Source organism: Rattus norvegicus, chromosome 11 (assembly GCF_021556685.1).
Source record: "Rattus norvegicus strain SHRSP/BbbUtx chromosome 11, alternate assembly SHRSP_T2T, whole genome shotgun sequence".
Classification (NCBI taxonomy): Eukaryota; Metazoa; Chordata; class Mammalia; order Rodentia; family Muridae; genus Rattus; species Rattus norvegicus.
Genome location: NC_141544.1, coordinates 57,050,067 through 57,070,760, shown reverse-complemented (window position 1 = coordinate 57,070,760; position 20,694 = coordinate 57,050,067). Strand labels below are relative to the sequence as shown.

Below are 20,694 nucleotides of genomic sequence, written 5' to 3'. Positions count from 1 at the left end.
GATTCTTTCTATGGTCCTTTTTGTTTCTACTTGGTTGATTTCAGCTCTCAGTTTGATTATTTCCTGCCTTCTACTCCTCCTGGGTGTATTTGCTTCTTTTTGTTCTAGAGCTTTTAGGTGTGCTGTCAAGCTGCTGACATATGCTCTTTCCTGTTTCTTTCTGCAGGCACTCAGCGCTATGAGTTTTCCTCTTAGCACAGCTTTCATTGTGTCCCATAAGTTTGGGTATGTTGTACCTTCATTTTCATTAAATTCTAAAAAGTTTTTAATTTCTTTCTTTATTTCTTCCTTGACCAGGTTATCATTGAGTAGAGCATTGTTCAATTTCCACGTATATGTGGGCATTCTTCCCTTATTGTTATTGAAGACCAGTTTTAGGCCGTGGTGGTCCGATAGCACGCATGGGATTATTTCTATCTTTCTGTACCTGTTGAGGCCTGTTTTTTGACCAATTATATGGTCAATTTTGGAGAAAGTACCATGAGGAGCTGAGAAGAAGGTATATCCTTTTGCTTTAGGATAGAATGTTCTATAAATATCCGTTAAGTCCATTTGGCTCATGACTTCTCTTAGTCTGTCTACATCTCTGTTTAATTTCTGTTTCCATGATCTGTCCATTGATGAGAGTGGGGTGTTGAAATCTCCCACTATTATTGTGTGAGGTGCAATGTGTGTTTTGAGCTTTAGTAAGGTTTCTTTTACATATGTAGGTGCCCTTGTATTTGGGGCATAGATATTTAGGATTGAGAGTTCATCTTGGTGGATTTTTCCTTCGATGAATATGAAGTGTCCTTCCTTATCTTTTTTGATGACTTTTAGTTGAAAATTGATTTTATTTGATATTAGAATGGCTACTCCAGCTTGCTTCTTCTGACCATTTGCTTGGAAAATTGTTTTCCAGCCTTTCACTCTGAGGTAATGTCTGTCTTTGTCTCTGAGGTGTGTTTCCTGTAGGCAGCAGAATGCAGGGTCCTCGTTGCGTATCCAGTTTGTTAATCTATGTCTTTTTATTGGGGAGTTGAGGCCATTGATATTGAGAGATATTAAGGAATAGTGATTATTGCTTCCCGTTATATTCATATTTGGAAGTGAGGTTATGTTTGTGTGCTTTCATTCTCTTTGTTTTGTTGCCAAGATGATTAGTTTCTTGCTTCTAGGGTATAGCTTGCCACCTTATGTTGGGCTTTACCCTTTATTATCCTTTGTAGTGCTGGACTTGTAGAAAGATATTGTGTAAATTTGGTTTTGTCATGGAATATCTTGGTTTCTCCATCTATGTTAATTGAGAGTTTTGCAGGATACAGTAACCTGGGCTGGCATTTGTGTTCTCTTAGGGTCTGTATGACATCTGTCCAGGATCTTCTGGCCTTCCTAGTTTCTGGCGAAAAGTCTGGTGTGATTCTGATAGGTCTGCCTTTATATGTTACTTGACCTTTTTCCCTTACTGCTTTTAATATTCTTTATTTTGTGCGTTTGGTGTTTTGACAATTATGTGACGGGAGGTGTTTCTTTTCTGGTCCAATCTATTTGGAGTTCTGTAGGCTTCTTGTATGCCTATGGGTATCTCTCTTTTTAGGTTAGGGAAGTTTTCTTCTATGATTTTGTTGAAGATATTTACTGGTCCTTTGAGCTGGGAGTCTTCACTCTCTTCTATACCTATTATCCTTAGGTTTGATCTTCTCATTGAGTCCTGGATTTCCTGTATGTTTTGGACCAGTAGCTTTTTCCGCTTTACATTATCTTTGACAGTTGAGTCAATGATTTCTATGGAATCTTCTGCTCCCGAGATTCTCTCTTCCATCTCTTGAATTCTGTTGGTGAAGCTTGTATCTACAGCTCCTTGTCTTTTCTTTTGATTTTCTATGTCCAGGGTTGTTTCCATGTGTTCTTTCTTGATTGCTTCTATTTCCATTTTTAATTCCTTCAACTGTTTGATTGTGTTTTCCTGGAATTCTTTCAGGGATTTTTGCGATTCCTCTCTGTAGGCTTCTACTTGTTCTCTAAGGGAGTTCTTTATGTCTTTCTTGAAGTCCTCCAGCATCATGATCAAATATGATTTTGAAACTAGGTCTTGCTTTTCTGGTGTGTTTGGATATTCCGTGTTTGCTTTGGTGGGAGAATTGGGCTCCGATGATGCCATGTAGTCTTGGTTTCTGTTGCTTGGGTTCCTGTGCTTGCCTCTCGCCATCAGATTATCTCTAGTGTTACTTTGTTCTGCTATTTCTGACAGTGGCTAGACTGTCCTATAACCTGTGTGTCAGGAGTGCTGTAGACCTGTTTTCCTGTTTTCTTTCAGCCAGTTATGGGGACAGAGTGTTCTGCTTTCGGGCGTGTAGTTTTTCCTCTCTACAGGTCTTCAGCTGTTCCTGTGGGCCTGTGTCTTGAGTTCACCAGGCAGGTTTCTTGCAGGGGAAAAATTGGTCCTACCTGTGGTTCCAAGGCTCAAGTTTGCTCGTGGGGTACTGCCTAAGTCCTCTCCGCTGTGGCAGCAACCGGGAAAATCTGTGCCGCTCCTTCCGGGAGCCTCCGTGCACCAGGGTTCCAGATGGCGTTTGGTGTTTTCCTCTGGCGCCTGGATGTGCACAGAGTGCAGTCTCTTCTGGTTTCCCAGGCGTGTCCGCCTCTCTGAAGGTTCAGCTCTCCCTCCCACGGGATTTGGGTGCAGAGTACTGTTTATCCGGTCTGTTTCCTTCAGGTTCCGGCAGTGTCTCAGGCGCAGGGGTCCTGCCGCTCCCGGGCCCTCCCCCATGGGAGCCCAGAGGCCTTATACAGTTTCCTCTTGGGCCAGGGATGTGGGCAGGGGTGGGCAGTGTTGGTGGTCTCCTCCGCTCTGCAGTCTCAGGAGTGCCCACCTGATCAGGCGGTGGGGTCTCTCTCCCACGGGGTTTGGGAGCAGAGAGCTGCTGCGGTCCGGGATCCGCCGGTGTGGGACTTCCGGTAAACACAGGAAGTGCCCGGCCTTAGAGGAATTTTGCCTCTGTGTGTCCTGAGTTCACCAGGCAGGTTTCTTGCAGGGGAAAAGTTGGTCCTACCTGCAGTTCCAAGGCTCAAGTTTGCTCGTGGGGTACTGCCTAAGTCCTCTCCGCTGTGGCAGCAACTGGGAAGATCTGCGCTGCTCTTTCCGGGAGCCTCCGTGCACCAGGGTTCCAGATGGCGTTTGGTGTTTTCCTCTGGCGCCTGGATGTGCACAGAGTGCAGTCTCTTCTGGTTTCCCAGGCGTGTCCGCCTCTCTGAAGGTTCAGCTCTCCCTCCCACGGGATTTGGGTGCAGAGAACTGTTTATCCGGTCTGTTTCCTTCAGGTTCCGGCGGTGTCTCAGGCGCAGGGACCTGCCGCTCCTGGGCCCTCCCCTACGGGAACCCAGAGGCCTTATACAGTTGTCTCTTGGGCCAGGGATGTGGGCAGGGGTGGGCAGTGTTGGTGGTCTCCTCTGCTCTGCAGCCTCAGGAGTGCCCACCTGATCAGGCGGTGAGGTCTCTCTCCCACGGAGTTTGGGAGCAGAGAGCTGCTGCGGTCCGGGATCCGCCGGTGTGGGACTTCCCCGCTGTGCTCTTTCTGAATTAGCCTTACCCCGTGTGCAGTCATCAAGAAGTACTTAAATTGTAAAGGAAAATGAAACACTGCCCAATTTACAGTTGGTCTTTAAAAAAGACAAAGCAGGCAGGAGAGATGGCTCTGTGTTAAGGGCACTGACTGCTCTTCCAGAGGATCTGGGAACACTGTGGAAGCTGGTGAAGAAAGAATGTGTGTGCTGGAGGGAGGTGTGGGATGGGTGGCCGTATGTCTTGCAGGTATAACATGTTTACCCACCTCCATCTTGCACTAGAAACTACACTGGCCTGGTAGCCATGGCAACACCTGAAGAAAAAGCCAGGTCTATGGAGACAAATCTATTGACTGGCTTTAGTAGAAAAAGAAAAAAAAAAAAAAAAAAAAAAGAGGGAATGCCTCACTTCCTGCGCTCAAGTGATCCCCCTGCCTCAGTGATCACTCCAACCCCCAACTAGTGTCATTAGTTTTAGCCTAAGGTGCATATATGACAAACGTTTAATCTGCAGATACAATACCGATAAAAGAAAGAGAACAAAACAGCCTCGAGAGCAGAAGTTTTGAGCAAACTTGTATCAGTTTATTTACAATTGTAATTTATAAACAGTAACACAAACATCTTTACATTAATATTATGAAAAAAGTCCCATAGCTGAGATGGTTGAAAAATGAGACTTCAGGACATTTCAAAGAGGGTGTCAAGAAAATGGAAGAAATGAAATACAACAGTTTGGGAGAAGAGTTATAAATATCAAGTACCTCACAGGGTGCAATCTCATGCAAATGTCTTCAACCACTCAAATACACTGTTTTTATTTAGATATCAGAATAGAGTTCTTTTAATTATGTTATCTTTTATTCACTTGATTTCCATTATGCAAATTAAAACACTGGCTACTAGTGGGGTACACCTAGATACTTCTATCAACCAACCCCTTGGAGAAAATCTATGACATTGTATGACTTGGCAGGTTATGTTTACTATTTTTCAAACAGATTTTATAAAAATCATCCCATGGTCCAAAGATGTTCTGGATCTCTCAGCACAGTGGCTAATATGGGCCACAGAAATTAATCTGAGCAAGCTGCAAAACAAGCAGGCCGCTTCTGGCTTTTTTTTTTTTTTCCCAGAGTACAAGAATGAAAAAAAAGTTTCAACTACTGAGATTTTACTGAGAAGACAAAACCAAAAAATTTTTTAGAAAGTGATAGAAAAACAATAAAATTTCTATAGCTCTCTGATTATCTATTTTTAAACTGGACATTAGTGTGGTCACAGGTGATCATTTCAAGGAGGATAATCAGTGTGTTCAAAACATTTGAAACAGCCTAGACCAAATGACCCATGACATTCTTACAGATACAATTCTGTCCCCCGAGTGCTAATTTTAACCTAACATGCCTACTTACTTCTAATGCTGTTAACTGTTCCTTAGCAAACCCTGGGATGAGGCTCTCTGTCTCTGAGTCAATTGTCTCTGAATAATTACCCACTGGAGCAAAGATGGGGCGAAGCTGACACTTCAGGGTCTCCTAGGGACTGTACTGGAGTTGCTATGATCTCCATCCATTCTATCAAACAGACTTCAATCTTTTTAAGAACAGAAACAGTGAGCTAATTATGAATCTAACCATTTATTTTCCAATAATGCTCATTGTAGTAAAACTCAATGTAGCAATTAAATCTCTTCAACTAATTCTATCCATAAATTTCAGTGAAGACATTGCAAATACGTATGTGTACAGTTGTTTTAGAACCGAAAATGATGCATGTCTTTAAAACAGCTCTTCAAAACAGAACTGCATTCTAAGCCCTTGATCCATAGGGCACAAGGCCAGTTACTTAAAAGTCATTTAATAACTGACCTTTATAATAAATCATCATATAAAACCAAAGATGCAAAAGAAATTTTTAAAAAAGTGTACCCATCCCGAGATTGATTACAATAATTTGCATTTAGACCCTCTCCTCAGGCACCCCGTGAGCAAATCAAAGGTCTCTGGTTAGTATTGAGTCAGGAAATATATTTTCATGTTTCTCTTCGTTGCCTTAATTTCTCTTAAATAACTTTCTTTTACATTAACTTTCCAAAGCATCCAACACTTTCATGATCTGCTGTTTTATGGCTCTGGTAGCATCTCCTGCATTGGGAATCAAATACCTATGGAGGAAAGACAGACATATGTATTAATACAGCACGCTCCCTTCAGACCTCTGTTGAGATGTCACATAAAGGTAGCAAAGATGCCCTGCTATGTGCTCCATAAACTTCCCTCAGCAGATGATCAAACTGCTCCTTGAAAATCCAAAAGTCAAAGCCAGGGACTTCTCATGTTACACAGCTAAGATTCTCTGAACTACCTAAGTATCTAAGCATGTGTAATGTGCAAAGAAAACACAGGTAACCACTGTGCTTGCTGTCTTGTACAGATGTCATTTAAGCTGCTACAGTTAGGATTTGATGGCATCCAATTCCACAGACAATGACAGCTCCAGGACCTGCTAGTCTGACCTCAAGCAAAACATTAGGTTGTCTAAAACAGATTCAAACCATCTCTAGGGTGGGAAGTTTTGATGATAGAAAATAAAACACCAACTTAGCATTCTAAGACAAATTTATTTCCCCACAAATCAGCATTTAATATAGCAGTTGTATAATTCTTTTTCTAAACAATGTTTTATTTGTGTATATGCATTGTGCACATGCACTGCATGTCTTTTTTTGTTTTGGTTTGATTTTGAGTTTTTTTGTGTAGCCCTGGCTGTCCTGGAACTCATTCTGTAGGACATGATGGTCTTGAACTCAGATCCACCTGCCCATGCCTCCTTAGTGCTGGGATTAAAGAAGTGTGCCACCCCGACCAGCTTGTCTTGCCTGGCGGGGAGGGGGAGTATAGCATCTGTGAGCCACTGCACGTGGGTTCTAGATGCTGGGAACTGAGGTCTGGCCCTCATGACAGAGTCTCTAGACTGTTACGGTATTTCTTCTTGTTTGTTTCTATATTACACTTACTTAGTGGGGGTGCAGGGTACTTATGTCAGAGTGTTAAGTCGAGCTCAGGGACTCGACTCCTCAGGCTTGGCAACAAGTGCCTTTACCTGATAAGCCATCCCTCTTGACGCCTAGATTATTCTTAATGACTCTGAGGTGACGTCTGCCACAGTGTAACTGAAATCATGCACCAGTGTAGAAGCCACTTATGAGCACTCTAGGAAGATTACAGATGAGGTGTTCCCAGAGCGGAGCACCTCAGTCAACACCCACTCAGAAAAATCAAGAAGGAGCCTGCACTTAATGGGTTGCATTGATTCAGATAATAATAATAATAATAATAATAATAATAATAATAATAATAATAATAATAATAAAATCTTACCTTTCGATAGCCAAGATTTCTATCCCGGAAGCACTGCTGTTTCCATACTTGAAGGTAATTAGCTCAGGATGTTTTTTTTTGGACGTAATTTTAACTACAGAATTTAGTGCTTGTCGAGACTGGATATAAGCCAGTCCTTTCCTCGAAAGAATCTCCCTTAAGCAGTACATATGTGTGGCCGTAACCAACAGATGACTTGAAAAAAAAGGAAGCTTAAATGAATAGGGTTCCAACAGACATAGTTCAACAGCTCCAACTGTAAACAAATTCAGCTTTAAAGAATTATTTTGAGTTACCTATGAATATATTTGATGAACAAGCTATATATTTTTATTTAATTTTATGTAAAATAGCTTTAATTAACAGATAATACCACATTACTTAAGAGTAAAGGTATGTTTAATAGTGAAAAATTGAGTATAATATATAATGTTTAAGTTTTAATGGACTGTCCTGCCATTCTCAGAATTTTTAACAGATTATATGTATCCAAAACTACTCTCCGTCTAAGCCCACTTGGCAACTGTTGGGTTTCCTTACATATTTTGTAATATTCTGCAACTAAATCTTGAAGGCAAAATGGGCACAGATTAAAAGCAATTAAAAGAGAAAACCTCAAAACTCTCAGAATTTAGCTGTCTTCCAGCATAACAAACAGGAGGCAAACTGCTGAACAGGCCTAGAACGTGAACCATTTTGCTCCCTGGCCTAGCTTTGTGAGGAGAACAGGTATGTAAGAGAAAGGGCGAGGCCCACGAGACACTGCGTGACAAGAGGCAGGCAGTAGCAGGCAGTGCAGGACGGACCCAGAAGAGAAGGGAAACTGGCAAGGCTGACTCGGGAACACTGGAAACACTGGGGATGACCTAGGGCAGCATTAACTCAGTAACCTTCATTCTGGTGAACGATGGCACTGGAGTTACAACAGAAACTGCCCATATCCTTGGGACATGCGTGCTGAGCACTTAGGGTGAGGTGGCCTGAACAGCCTGACTGTGCCACACTTACTGTGGGGACTGTGAAGAGCTGCCAAGCCAACGTGTCCAGGAGAGGGGCATCAGAGCCTGTCTCAGAATCTCCAAAATACTAAGTGCCTAAGACCTTTAAAAACAGACACTTAATGCGGGTTGACAGTGAGAAATTAGGCCTTTAGCACTTGAATAAAGGTCCCTGGCAATTTACTTTTATATTAGCCTTTCCTAATTCGAGTTACTTGCAAAAAGATTTTCAAAAGTACCTGGGAAACATATGCCCGCTTTCTTTTACTTCTTTACAAGGAAAATGGTGCTTGATGTCTGGCTTGTTGATCCAGGTCTGGATGTTTACGACTTCCTTTCTGTCATCATCTGACATGGAAGAGCTGTCGATCTCATCTGAGGTCAGAGAAGTGTTAAAGGGCGTCAGCACCATGGACACAGGGCACCAAGGGAACCGCATAAGAAGCACTTTGAACCCTATTGGCTCTGTTACAGGGTCATTGGGAAACAACCCCTTAGTCCAGTCAAACTACTGGGAGTACATTTTGCAGGGTTTTGATAAAAGATGAGCAACTATGGTCTGACGCGTCAGTGAGAAGCAGCTGTCTTGGGGCAGGGGAGGAAGTCTCTGACTTGTAGATAGAAAATAACACTAAGTTCGGTCTCCATACATCAGAAAATGTTTTTCAATGGAAATAAACATTCTAATTTTGTTTTCCTAAATTAAGAATTGCAGTGCCTCGGGTTAAGAATTCCCCCTTTGTCTGCGTGTGTGTTCCTAGAGTGCAAGTGTGGGCATATGCCTGTGGGGGCCAGAGGACAGCTGCTGCTATCACTCCTCAGAAGCCAACCGCTCTTTATAGTTTTGAATTTTTATATTTCTGTATTTTTATTTATGTGAGCGTGTGTGTCAGTCTATATCATGCGTGGGACAGAAGAGAACACTAGATTCCCTAGAGGGCTCCCTGCCGTGATGCTGGAAGCAAGTTCAGGTCCTCTGGAGAAGTGAGTGTTCCTAACTGCTGAGCCATCTCTCAGCCTTACTTAACGCGCGCGCGCGCGTGTGTGTGTGTGTGTGTGTGTGTGTGTGTGCGCGCGCGCATGCGCACATGTGTGGGTGTGAGGTATGGAGGCAGAGGTTCTCTTATAAGAATCAGATCTACCTGCACATGATGTGTGTCCTGAACTCAAGTTACCATGCTTGCTTGGCAGCAAGCCCCTCACCTACTGAACCATCTGACCAGCTTGCTCCCTTTCCCCCTCCCTGCTCCCCTCCTCACCCCTTCCACCCCTCCCCGTCCCTCCCCTGCCCCTCTTTTTTTTTTTTTTTTGAGACATCCACCTTTGTTTTGAGACAGTGTTTGTCACTGCCCTGGAGCTCATAGGCTCACTAGGCTGGCTGGGTGTGAACAAACCCCGGGGATCCACTCATCTCTTCATCCTGGTGGGTGGTATTGCCAGCATGGGCCCCTCTGCTAACTAGTTTCATGACAACTTAACAAAGTAATTATGAAAGAAAACCTCAGTTGAGAAAATGCCCCATTAGATTGGCCTGAGGGAGCCTGTGCGTGTTTTATTATTGATGATTGATACGGGCAGACCAGATTACTCTATGTGGTGACACCCATGGCTGGTAGTTCTTAGTGCTGTGAGAAAGCAGGCTGAGCAAGGCAGTAAGTAGCCCCTCCCTCCACGATCTGGCTTTGTTTCTGTCCTCAGAGATGGAGTATGACCGCAGAACTGGAGGGTGAAATAAACCCTTTTTTCTCTAAGTTGTTTTGGTCATAGTGTTTTATCCCAGCAATTGAAAACCTAAGTTTGTCAGCCACCATAGTTAACTGTTTTTGTTTTCTTGGTGAGACGGTTTCTCTGTGTAGCCCTGGGTGCCCTGGGACTCACTTTATAAACCAGACTGGTCTCGAACAGACAGCCCCTGCCTCTGCCTCTGAAGTGCTGGGATTAAAGGCGAGTGCCACCCCCGCCTTCTTCCAGAAGTAGAAGAGAGGACTGGACTCAGGTTCGCACTTTATTGAGTGGGCTATCTCCCGGCACCTTTGCTTTCAGTGACTTGTTCACGATAGAGACAACGCTAAAGAAAATGTCAGGCGTCAACCCTCCAGCCTTCAGGTTGTTATTCCCTCCTCTGGGCACCTTCTCTTTGCCAATAGGGACTTCCCGTGTGAACAGTCCTACAGGGGTCCTTCCTGTAATCAATGTGCTCATCTTCAGAATGCAGAAGCATCTGCATCTATCTGAGAGAGGCAGTGAAGTACAACACAGTCTTCTGGGACTGCTACCCGTCTCCCAACACTGTAGCAGTCATGCATGCTGACGCATACAGTTCCAGTGTCCCCCTTTTGCTATGTCCAACTTTCCATCTCATACGTAGGCATGTTTGTCGGGAAGTGTCAAATAGACCACAGTGGGCTCATCCACTGTCCACTCATTCTCTCCCTTTTGCTCAAGAAGGAAGTTAAAATAATCAGGAGGACAAAGAAGTACATAGCACCAGGAAGACGGCAACAGAGATGACAAAGGAAAAAGAAACAGCTAGAAATATCATATTTACTTCACTGCAAATGTTTTAGCAGTCAAATTTGTAATGTTATTGAAACATCAACTGCTTTTCTTGAGCAATCTTACTGCTAAGGGCTAACTCTATGGACAGACTTTCAAAGTTCTTCGTGATGGATGTATAAAACTGGAGCCGCCCAAAACTTAAGCAGAAGACTCCAGAGTTGAATCCTCAGACTGGGCAAATGGGAATATCCACAGCAGACAGGGCACACTGGGCTGACAGGGGGCTGGGATGGAGCACTGACAGCACTGGCTGCTCTTGCAGAGGACGGGGTTCAGTTCCCAGCACCCATGTGGCAGCTCCCAGCCGTCTGTCACTCCTGTTCCTGGGGATCTTTGCAGACACGCACTGAGGCAGAGAACCAATGCACATAACATAAAAGTAACTACATCAATTTTAAAAAATAAGAGAGTAAACAGATGTATGGGTATTGCTGAGTGGGAAGGACGGTGACATTCACATTTATAATCTTCTCACTTTTACTAACAACTTTTTTTTACTAACATGACCTTTTCCAACTTAATATGCATATAAACTATGACTACTTACATTATTTAGGCTGTGGAATTATAAATTAAAATTATAAATTGATTTTGATTTAACATAAAGGCAATCCTAGGGAAAGTTAATCTATAGTGCCATCTGGTGGCCTTTTAGGACCTTAGCACCTTCTCACAGGCCCACAACTCTCAGGCAGCAGGTGGGTGAGTGTTCAAAGGGATTAAAATATGATCACATGGGCTTAAATACAACTTCCACAAACTGCTTGCTCCTCAGCTGATGACTGTTGGTCGAGGCCTATGCAAAATTTCTGTGCAGATTTCTAGAGGGCACCATTCATGAATTCTAAAACCAAAGCATTACTATAAGCCCCTCTGAGGTTCAAATGGCTCTTTCACTGGGTTCCCTAAGACCACTGGAAAACACAGAGAGTTACATTACAATTCATTACAGTAGCAAAATTACAGGTGAAGTAGCAAGAGAAATAATGTTGGGGATCACCACAGCATGAAGGGCTGTCAAAGCTTTAGCAAGAGTGAGAACAACTGCCATAGACAATTCCTGCTGTGGAAGTTTGTCCCGGGAAGCATTTGCTTGCTAGTCCCAGGATGACCAGCCCTGAGGGCTGAACAAGAGAGAGTGTATTATTACTCAACCTGTGTCGTATTCCTCTTCATCGCCAATGCTGAACACAGGCTTCACTCCACGGTAAGGCTTGCCCACTCTGTCACTGCTGCTCACATGCCTGTATTAAAACAAGTTTAGGAAGAAGTAATCAGAGATTTTTAACTCAGCATCATCTGTCTGTTCGAACACAATGTAAATGTTCTCTGCCCGTCACAGAGCACCCACAGCTTTAGGACAATACATTAAGAAAACTGCAAGGAGATAAATTCTGTAAGCAAAGAGGCATGTGCCATCGCATCCAGCCACGGTAAACAGCTTCAGCGCTCCTAGTTAAGCCAGGGGTTAGGTGCTTCTGGACCTTCGGAAGTTAGCCCTCTGCTGTTTCCTCATTTGAAATATAGTAGTAACGAGAGACTTCGCCTGTCAGGATTACTGTGAAACTTAAACAGCTCTCTCTCTCCCCTTTGTGGAGCCCTCAGAACAGCACCTAGTAAACGTGCACTACCAGTTTACTGCACAGAACAAACCCAGCAGCAAGAACAGGAAGGCTGCAAGTTTCTCAGAGTTTTTCTTCCGCCTTTATTACTGCTGCTTCTGTTTTAATCCATACCAAGATTCTACTTCTTTTGCATAAATTAAAGTGCTTCAGTAAAATATTGCATAGTTCTGGGGAAAAACTGTTTCCTTTGCTAGGTAACTACCCAATACAAAGAAGGCTAGATTTGTTCTTTCTTCACCTAACATAAACACCTGAGAGTCTTCTGTTTTTCAAGAATCTTAATCTTGAAAGAAAAATCACTGTGGGCTGGTGAGATGGCTCAGTGGTTAAGAAGACTGACTGCTCTTCCAGAGGTCCTGAGTTCAATTCCCAGCAACCGTTACATGGTGGCTCACAACAATCTACAAAGGGATCTGATGCCCTCTTCTGGCATGCAGGTGTACATGCAGACAGAGCACTCCTACATTAAAAAAAAATACATAAATTTTTTAAAAATCTTCATTTGAGTAGACTTAAATATTTACCTTTAAACCAAGCCTCCTTAAAGCAAGCAAGCAGGCAAACACTAATTGAGCTTAGTATGACAGACCCTCTTAGAAGTACAAGTTAGGTTAACCTATACTTAAAATTTTGTTGATTAACACATGTATAATGCAAAATTATCCTGTAAGCTATCAAACTATGATCATTAAGAAGTGTCAGAGTTTAGATCTGAAATGTCCCCAAAGGAGCCTGTGGTGAAGCTTATTCCTGGTGTAGTGCTGTTTGGAAGGTGGTAGAAAGTTCCAGAGGCAAGGTTTAATGAAAAGCCTTCAAGCACTGGGGCATATTCTCTACGTCTCTGTCTCCCTGCTTCTCTGTGTATATGTGTGTGTGCTGTAAGTGCGCATGTGCACATCATATACACCTATATGTGCATGCATACAGGGCCAGTGGACAATCTTGGCCGTTCCTCTTAAGTACTAACTACCTTGCTTTGTGAGATAAAGGTCTCTCACTAGACTGAGGCTTACCAAATAGCCAGGCTGGTCATGCAGAGGCCCAGGGATCCGCCTGGCTTTGCTTCCCTAGGGCTAGGACTATAATCACAAACTACCACACCCAGCTTCTTTTTTCAAGATCTATTTATTCCTTCTTTATGTATACAGTGTTCTGCCTGCATGTGTGCCTGCAGGCCAGAAGAGGGCACCAGATGCTCTTAACCTCTGACCCATCTCTTCAGCTCCTGCCCAACTTTTGTTTGTTTTTTAAATGTAAGTTTCTGGGATTGAATTAGGGGCCTCGTGTTTGCAAGGCAAGCATCTTACTAAGTTTCTCCCCCACCCTATACAGAAAAGTTTGTTTGAAACAAATAATAAAAATTTCTGTGACATTTCTTCAAATTCTCACAAATTTAATACAATTCAATGTTGCTTTTTCTTTTAATCTACACTTGTTTGTTTGGACTATTTTTTTTTAAAAGAAGTATATTGATATTTTCAGAAACATCTACAGAAATAGTTTGGACAAGTTTTAACTTGGCTTGCTCAGAAATAAATTTGATTCTTTCAAACTGCTAATTAAATTACTCATTCAAAACAAATACACCTATATGTGGACGAGAGAAAAGTAAAGAAAAAGTTAAGAATTTGAGAGAAAAACATAATTAAACTGACCAGAGGTGAACTCAATGGTCCTATAGAAGGATGATCTACAAGCAGATTATAGTTCTCAAAAAGAACAAGTTTCTTTACAGACTAAGGTAAAATTAAATAGTTGTCTTATAATTGCCTTGTGTAGGAACAGTTCAAAAAAAATTCAGATTATTCAACCGGTACTTTAAAAATGCTGTTTCCAATCAGTGCGAACACTGAAATGATGAGAAAGTCAACCCAAAATTAACCCAAAATGGCTGAATTTCTATTCAAAGTATGGCAAGACTCTTTAAAAAAATATATCTCGTTATTGTTGTGTGTGCACAGACTTGTATGTGAGCCATGGAGTGTACGTGGAGGTCAGAGGACAGCTGGTGGCACCTGCTTCTCTTGTCCCTCCAAGGCTGGCCCAGGGACCAAATCCAGGAGGTCAGGCCCCACAAGTATCTTTACCTGTTCAGCCACCTCACCGACTATGCTTTCTTTCGTAAATGTTCAATTATCACTATATTAATATTCCAATTTAAGGTGAAGAAAATCTCTGCTAGATATAAACTACAATGCTGCATGAGGTTATTAAGTTGGCAGGGCTTGTCTGCTTAAACTAATTTGAAGACTCAGCGTTTTAAACCTTAAATCAAATCTTCGTATCATCCGTCAACCACCATCTTACTGAGGACAGAGGAGGAAATGGATTGGACGGTAGAGACCATGTCTCCCACGATCTCCTTCATGGAAAACCCAAACTCAGAACCCGAGAACTCTAGCTCTTTCAAACAGATTTATATATGCTAACTCATCAATGTCAATGCATACACCTCATTAAGTAAAATCTGAAAATTTATAAATTTGCATAGAGTTCATGTTCAAATTCCGATTCGGGAGACATGGCTCACTGATGAAGAACAGTATCTGAATGTCCACGACCCTGGCTTAACTCCAGCATCAGGTTCTGACCACGAACTGTTTCTGGACTTGGGTGCTGTCATTTTCTATAAGGGCAGGAGACTCGTCAATTATGAGACGACTCAGGCTCCTCTGACCCCCAGGTCAGTGGACATTTCACCCCTCACTATTTCAGAATAAAAACTGCAGAATTTATAAAGTCCTTGGGTTTGAGCATGTTTGATTTCCATCTGAGGAACAAGGAGATAGGAACATGCAAGGGAGAAAAATCAGGCACAAGACAAAACGAAAGCACGATGTCAGCATGGTACACTCCCATGAGCAGACTGGAAAAAGGGCAACTCCACAAGCAGAAGCACCAAAGTCTAGCCAAGTCGGCACGAGGCTCGCAGACCGCGCGAAGCATGCTGGAGGGAGTGAACAGACCGTTCAGGTGAGCTGACTACTCATTGGCTTACCGCTCTGTACATGATCTGTCTGGCCAAGGAAGATTGAAAGACATTCTATAGCAAATCAAGGCAGAGGACAGAACAAAATGATTATAAAAAAATGCAGCAGCCTTAGAAAATACACAATAAAATCGGGTTTTCAACCAGTAAATACATTATAAAGAAATTATTTCAATCATCTCAAGCACGAAGGAGAATGAAGAAAAGCCAGTTTTACATGACACTTCACCAGACAACAATCTTTTTATCTTACAGTTATCAGTGGTCAATCTTAGAGGTAAACGAGTGCACTTTAAAACCAAACTTTACCTAGGAAGCGCAAGGCCCTGGGTTCGGTCCCCAGCTCCGAAAAAAAAAAACAAACAAAAAAAAACAAACAAACAAAAAAAAAACCAAACTTTAATGTTCTCACCAAACTGTAGCAGCAAAAGTCTGGGGACTCAGAAGCACTGTAGGAGGGTTTCCCTTTGGAGAGCAGATGTAACTTCATTATGCAAACAAATCCTCCAAGCTCCATCAAATGCCTTAGTATGTATTGTAGGCCATTTTAGGTGAGGGACAGTTTGGGGGTTAGGGACGGTAACCCGTTCTTCATCCTTGTACTTACTAAATGGGACATACTTCTGTATGCATACGCACTATACTAGAAGGGACATTCCATTGTTAGAATCAAATGTTTCAGCTTTCCCAGGATATCGCCAGGAAGATGGGAGAGGAAATCAATCACTAGCATATGCTGACGATCGGAAATGCTGAGAAGCAAATTCCATACTTGAGTCAGAATCCTTCTGCTTTTGTCACTGTGACGTTAGTCCACATGAGTCCACCCTGAGAACTGTGCAATCAAGTACCTCATCACAAAGGACTCATCATGCTGTAAGCTCACAATCTGGGGTTGGCCACACCCATGCTATTCCAGGCTGCAGAATGCATGCGCCCGAGCTAGACTAACACTATTACACCGTACACTCAGAACAGACAGCAAAACGAAGTCTTAAATATCCTCGCCAGTTGTTCACCATGTTCCTTTTTTTAATTCATGGAAAAATGGTGTTTGTTTATATTTTTAAACAAATTCCTTTAAGATGTGAACTTGGTAACATGTGGTTCTGTTGTATTGAGCATGAATCTAGGCTTTAAACTCTCGAAGCAGAGGTTCCTGCTGTGCACTGTTTGCTGGCAGTCGGGGAGCAGCTGCCCTATGTACTATGAGCCCAGGACACGGCCTATCTGTAATGAATGGGATGAGGGACAAACACAGATGCACCTTCCTCTGTGGATGAGAAAGGCTCTGCGGAGCAAACATGAGCAGGGACGGTAGCCAGCCTGCAGTGGGGATGGCATGGTGACATCATAGATGTGGGACCCCCTTCTACAGCACTCCAAGTGAGATCTATGACAGAACATTTCTTCAATTTAATTACTCATCCTAAGTTCACACTGCATTAGAAACTCACCGGTCCACAGGAGTTGACGTGTTCTCAATGAAACTGATGACCTTTTCCCTAACATTAACAGATTTTGTCTTTAGAGCCACAGTCATTTTATTGACAAGGGACTTCATCCCTCTATCATTTGAGCCGTTACAAGATTCACCCTGAAAGACAAGAACACAGATGAACCACTCTACATAATCAGTGCATACATGACCGCCAAAGGGTACCTACACTATGGACAGACTTGTATCCCCACCAAATTCCACCGCTGAGTACTACATTCAGTGTACCTCAGAAACCTCTGTATCTGAACAAAGGGTGTTTAGAGAAACAACTGCAATTAAATTAGGTCAGGGTAGGTTCAGTTCTGTTTATGGGGGAAAGTGTACATTTCCATGTGTCCATGTGTATGTACGTACTCAACTTTCCGTCTTACCTCATATGGCCTTTACTCTACACACACAAATCTGTCTCCATGGTAAGAGTTGGAGGAGGGGAGCTGGGTAAAGTGCTCGCCTTCCAAGCAGGACATTCTGAGTGTGGGTCTCCAGGACCCATGTGAAATCAAGGCCCAACATTACACATCTGTAACCCCAGCATGGGGGATAGGGAGGGGCAGGACCCACAGGAGGATGCCTGTCACTGACCAATCTATCTGAACTGGTCAGCCCAGGTTCAGTAACAGGCCCTGTCTTAAAAACAGTAAGGCAGACAGTGACTAAGAAAGACAGATGTCAACCTCTGACCTAGCGTGCACACATGGAGTAGAATTTGTAAAAGAAAAAGGTGAAAGGTGAAAAGAAATGTAAGTATTTTGCAACAAGGTATTAACCGAATAAATGAGAACACACACAATGGGATATTACTTAGCTTTCTTATATACCTAGAGGATCGAGGTAAAAGCAGATTCTCAGAGAAGCCTTATCTACAAATAATGTACCAACGACCTGCTTTGATCACGTGGCTGAGGATAAACCACAGACCGACAGTGTTCTACCATACATATTCTTGCTCTCCTCAGGCCCTCCTGAGGGTTAACGCTGTTATCGTTTTATTGTGTGAAAGCACAGCTGGAAGGTCTTACTGGAAATCATAAAGGGGGAAGTTGTACAGATGAACTCTGGACCAACAATGGTCTCTACCTAAGTCCAAATGAGTAACTGTCGCCCTGTACAGCAGCTTTCTGCCTCTGTTGTATAGACTAAACATTGGTGCGCGACTACTATTAGTCAACAAATTGATGTAATGACACCTAGTCAACTGTCAAGACGCTTTGCCCAAATGTACTTACTCCCTATAGCAAAACCGCAGTCACTCACAGGACAATCACTGAACATCAGGTACACTAGGCTGGCCAACTGTTCACTTTCTCTACTTGCTGGTGCCAGCATGTCCTTAACCCCGCAACAGTGATTCCTCATTGCACACTAAACACTTCTGACATCTTTCCTGTTATGCTGGGAGTAGGGAGTTCTGGAAACTGATCCAGCGTGCTCCGCACATTACTTACATCCACAGAGCTGATGCTGCCCCTTGACCCTGAGGTGCTGGCAATCCAATGGCCGTATCCACTTTCCGGTCCCTCCACATTTATGTCTGACAGGTGCTGCTGCAGGGCTGAAAGTAAACAAGACAAACCAAACAAAAGCTGGACAGGAGGCTCCCCGCAAAGACCAAATACCAGAGAGGTCACAGCCAAATGAAAATGGATCAGGACATAATCACCATGTGTCCATCCTGCACCCCCACTGAGAACACCAGGCCACAGGAAACCTTCCCACCTGTCTATGGCCCCTTCAGAGTCCCCAGAGAGACAGCTAGAGAACAGTCTCTCAAGTACTAACAACTCACAGAAAAGCTAGGAGACATCAGTTTTTTCCTATAACAATGTAGACTTGGGCATTAATAAGAGAAAGATTAATGGAGAGGAAAAAAACACATTATAGTTTAAAAAGCTTTCTAGAACTCTAGATTGTGGCCATGGTGATGCGCACTAATGATCAGCTCTCAGGGATCTGAGGTGGGGGAGAGCATGAGCCTGAGTCATCTGGAATACCTGTGTCAGGGCAGCTGAGACTAGAGACAGACCAAGACCTTTATTTTCTTTTTAACTCAAGAATACATTGTAAAATGCTTTTACTCCTGAAAATTATATTATAAAATAATGCTTTTTTCCTGAACATTCTTGAGAATTATATGACTAGTAACCAACTTTTGTATTGTGTTATCAAGATTTCTAATAACAACAGGCAAGAGGTTAAGGCTTGTTTAACAATATCCTTTTTTTTTTTTTCAGACAGAATTTAACTATGTGGCTCTGGCTAGCCTCAAGCTCACAGAGGTTCACCTGCTCTAACTTTGGAATGCTGCACTGAAAGTTGTCCAACCTTGAATGGCAACAATGTCGTTTTAAAGTTCTTTTGGTTTTAGGGGTTTTTTGGTTTTGTTTGTTTGTATGTTTGTTTGTTTGTTTGTTTGTTTGTTTTGAGACCGGGTCTCATTTTTCCTAAGCTGGTCTCAAATTGCTAGGTGGTAGAGAATGCCTTTAAACTCCTGGTCCTCCTAGCTCCACCTCCAGAATGCTGGGATTATAGTTGGGCTGGGCTGGGGAGTAAATCCAAGGGTCTTCTGCATGCTAAGCAGGCACTCCAAAAACTGAGCTATAGCCCTAAGACCCACGCACACACGCGAGCACACAGACAGACAGACAGACAGACAGACAGACACACACACACACACACACACACGCAGACACACACACACACAGGCACACAGACACACACAACACGCATATACATACACACACATGCACATACACACAGACACACAGACACACATACATACACAGGCACACACAGACACACACACACACACACACACAGACACACACCTTTTTGTTGTTGATGGTGGCTGAGTTTGTTTCAGGTCTTTGGGGCGGAGCTCTTGTTTGTTTTTTGAGGTGGGGTTTTGCTATATAGCTTAGGCTGGCCTAGACTCACCCTGTAGTTGAGTCAGTTGGCCCTCAAACTCCTGATCCTCTTAAAAGGCTAAGGCAGGAGGATTTGGAGTTAGAGGGTGAGCTCAGTGGTTAATGCTTCCATTGCATGTATGAGCCCTGGTTTCAATCCCAAGCACCTTATAAAATAAAAACAAAAAAGTTTTGAAATAGAAGCTAAGGAAAATAAACCCAATTACTTATGTAAATAGCCTGCGTTCACTCATCTCAAGTTGTCCTTGTTCTTTGTCACCTATATGCTCTACTTGCCTCTCTCTTCTGACAGTACTAAAGGACTGGAGATAGAAGGCACACGTTACAGCTCCCTAACACTAATCAGCTCACTCTATTTTTTTGTCTGAAAAGTAGACACAATTAAATTAATGCATGATAGGCTTACCCATAAATCCTCCACTGGCAATACTAACATATTCTTTGTTTTTCTGTAATAAAAGACAAAATTAAGTTACTGCAAAATGCAGTTTAATTAAAGCTCCAGATAGTCCTAAAGCATTGGCATAGTTATAGATTAACATATTTATATATTATAACACATGGTTATATACTAGCATACTTATATATTATAACACATGGTTATATACTAACATACTTATATATTAGAACACATTGTTATGTCTTAACATACTTATATATTATAACACATGGTTATATATTAGCATACTTATATATAGTACATAGTTATATATTAACATACTTATATATTGTAACACATGGTTATATATTAGCATACTTATATATTATAACACATGGTTATATATTAACATACTTATATATTATAACACATGGTTATGTCTTAACATACTTATATATTATAACACATGGTTATATATTAGCATACTTATATATTATAATACATGGTTATATATTAACATACTTATATATTATAACACATGGTTATATATTAACATACTTATATAATACATGGTTATATATTAGCATACTTATATATTATAACACATGGTTATATCTTAACATACATATATATTGTAACACATGGTTATATATTAACATACTTATATACTATAACACATAGCTATGTATTAAATGTCTAGCATAGCACATTTCCTTGACACAATGGACTTAGGCACATAGAGTTGTACATGTATTGATCTTTCGCACTGCAGGGGCTGGTGCTTGAGTCAAGG

At 42.2% G+C, this 20,694-nt stretch overlaps 1 protein-coding gene across 12 annotated transcripts in view; it reads right to left on the bottom strand.

Moving 5' to 3' along the window:
- Window positions 1-4,106: 4,106 nt before the first annotated feature.
- Window positions 4,107-20,694, bottom strand: part of Tbc1d23 (TBC1 domain family, member 23) — a 58,167-nt gene continuing 41,579 nt past the window's right edge. For 6 of the 12 annotated variants that reach the window (NM_001371895.1, XM_087576322.1, XM_087576323.1 and 3 more), the window contains 8 exon segments: window positions 4,107-5,710; window positions 6,927-7,121; window positions 8,164-8,299; window positions 11,639-11,727; window positions 15,107-15,151; window positions 16,555-16,694; window positions 18,044-18,150; window positions 19,929-19,971. In NM_001371895.1, coding sequence (NP_001358824.1) covers window positions 5,629-5,710; window positions 6,927-7,121; window positions 8,164-8,299; window positions 11,639-11,727; window positions 15,107-15,151; window positions 16,555-16,694; window positions 18,044-18,150; window positions 19,929-19,971 — 837 coding nt within the window. In that variant the 3' untranslated portion in view covers window positions 4,107-5,628. 12 annotated transcript variants of the gene reach the window in all.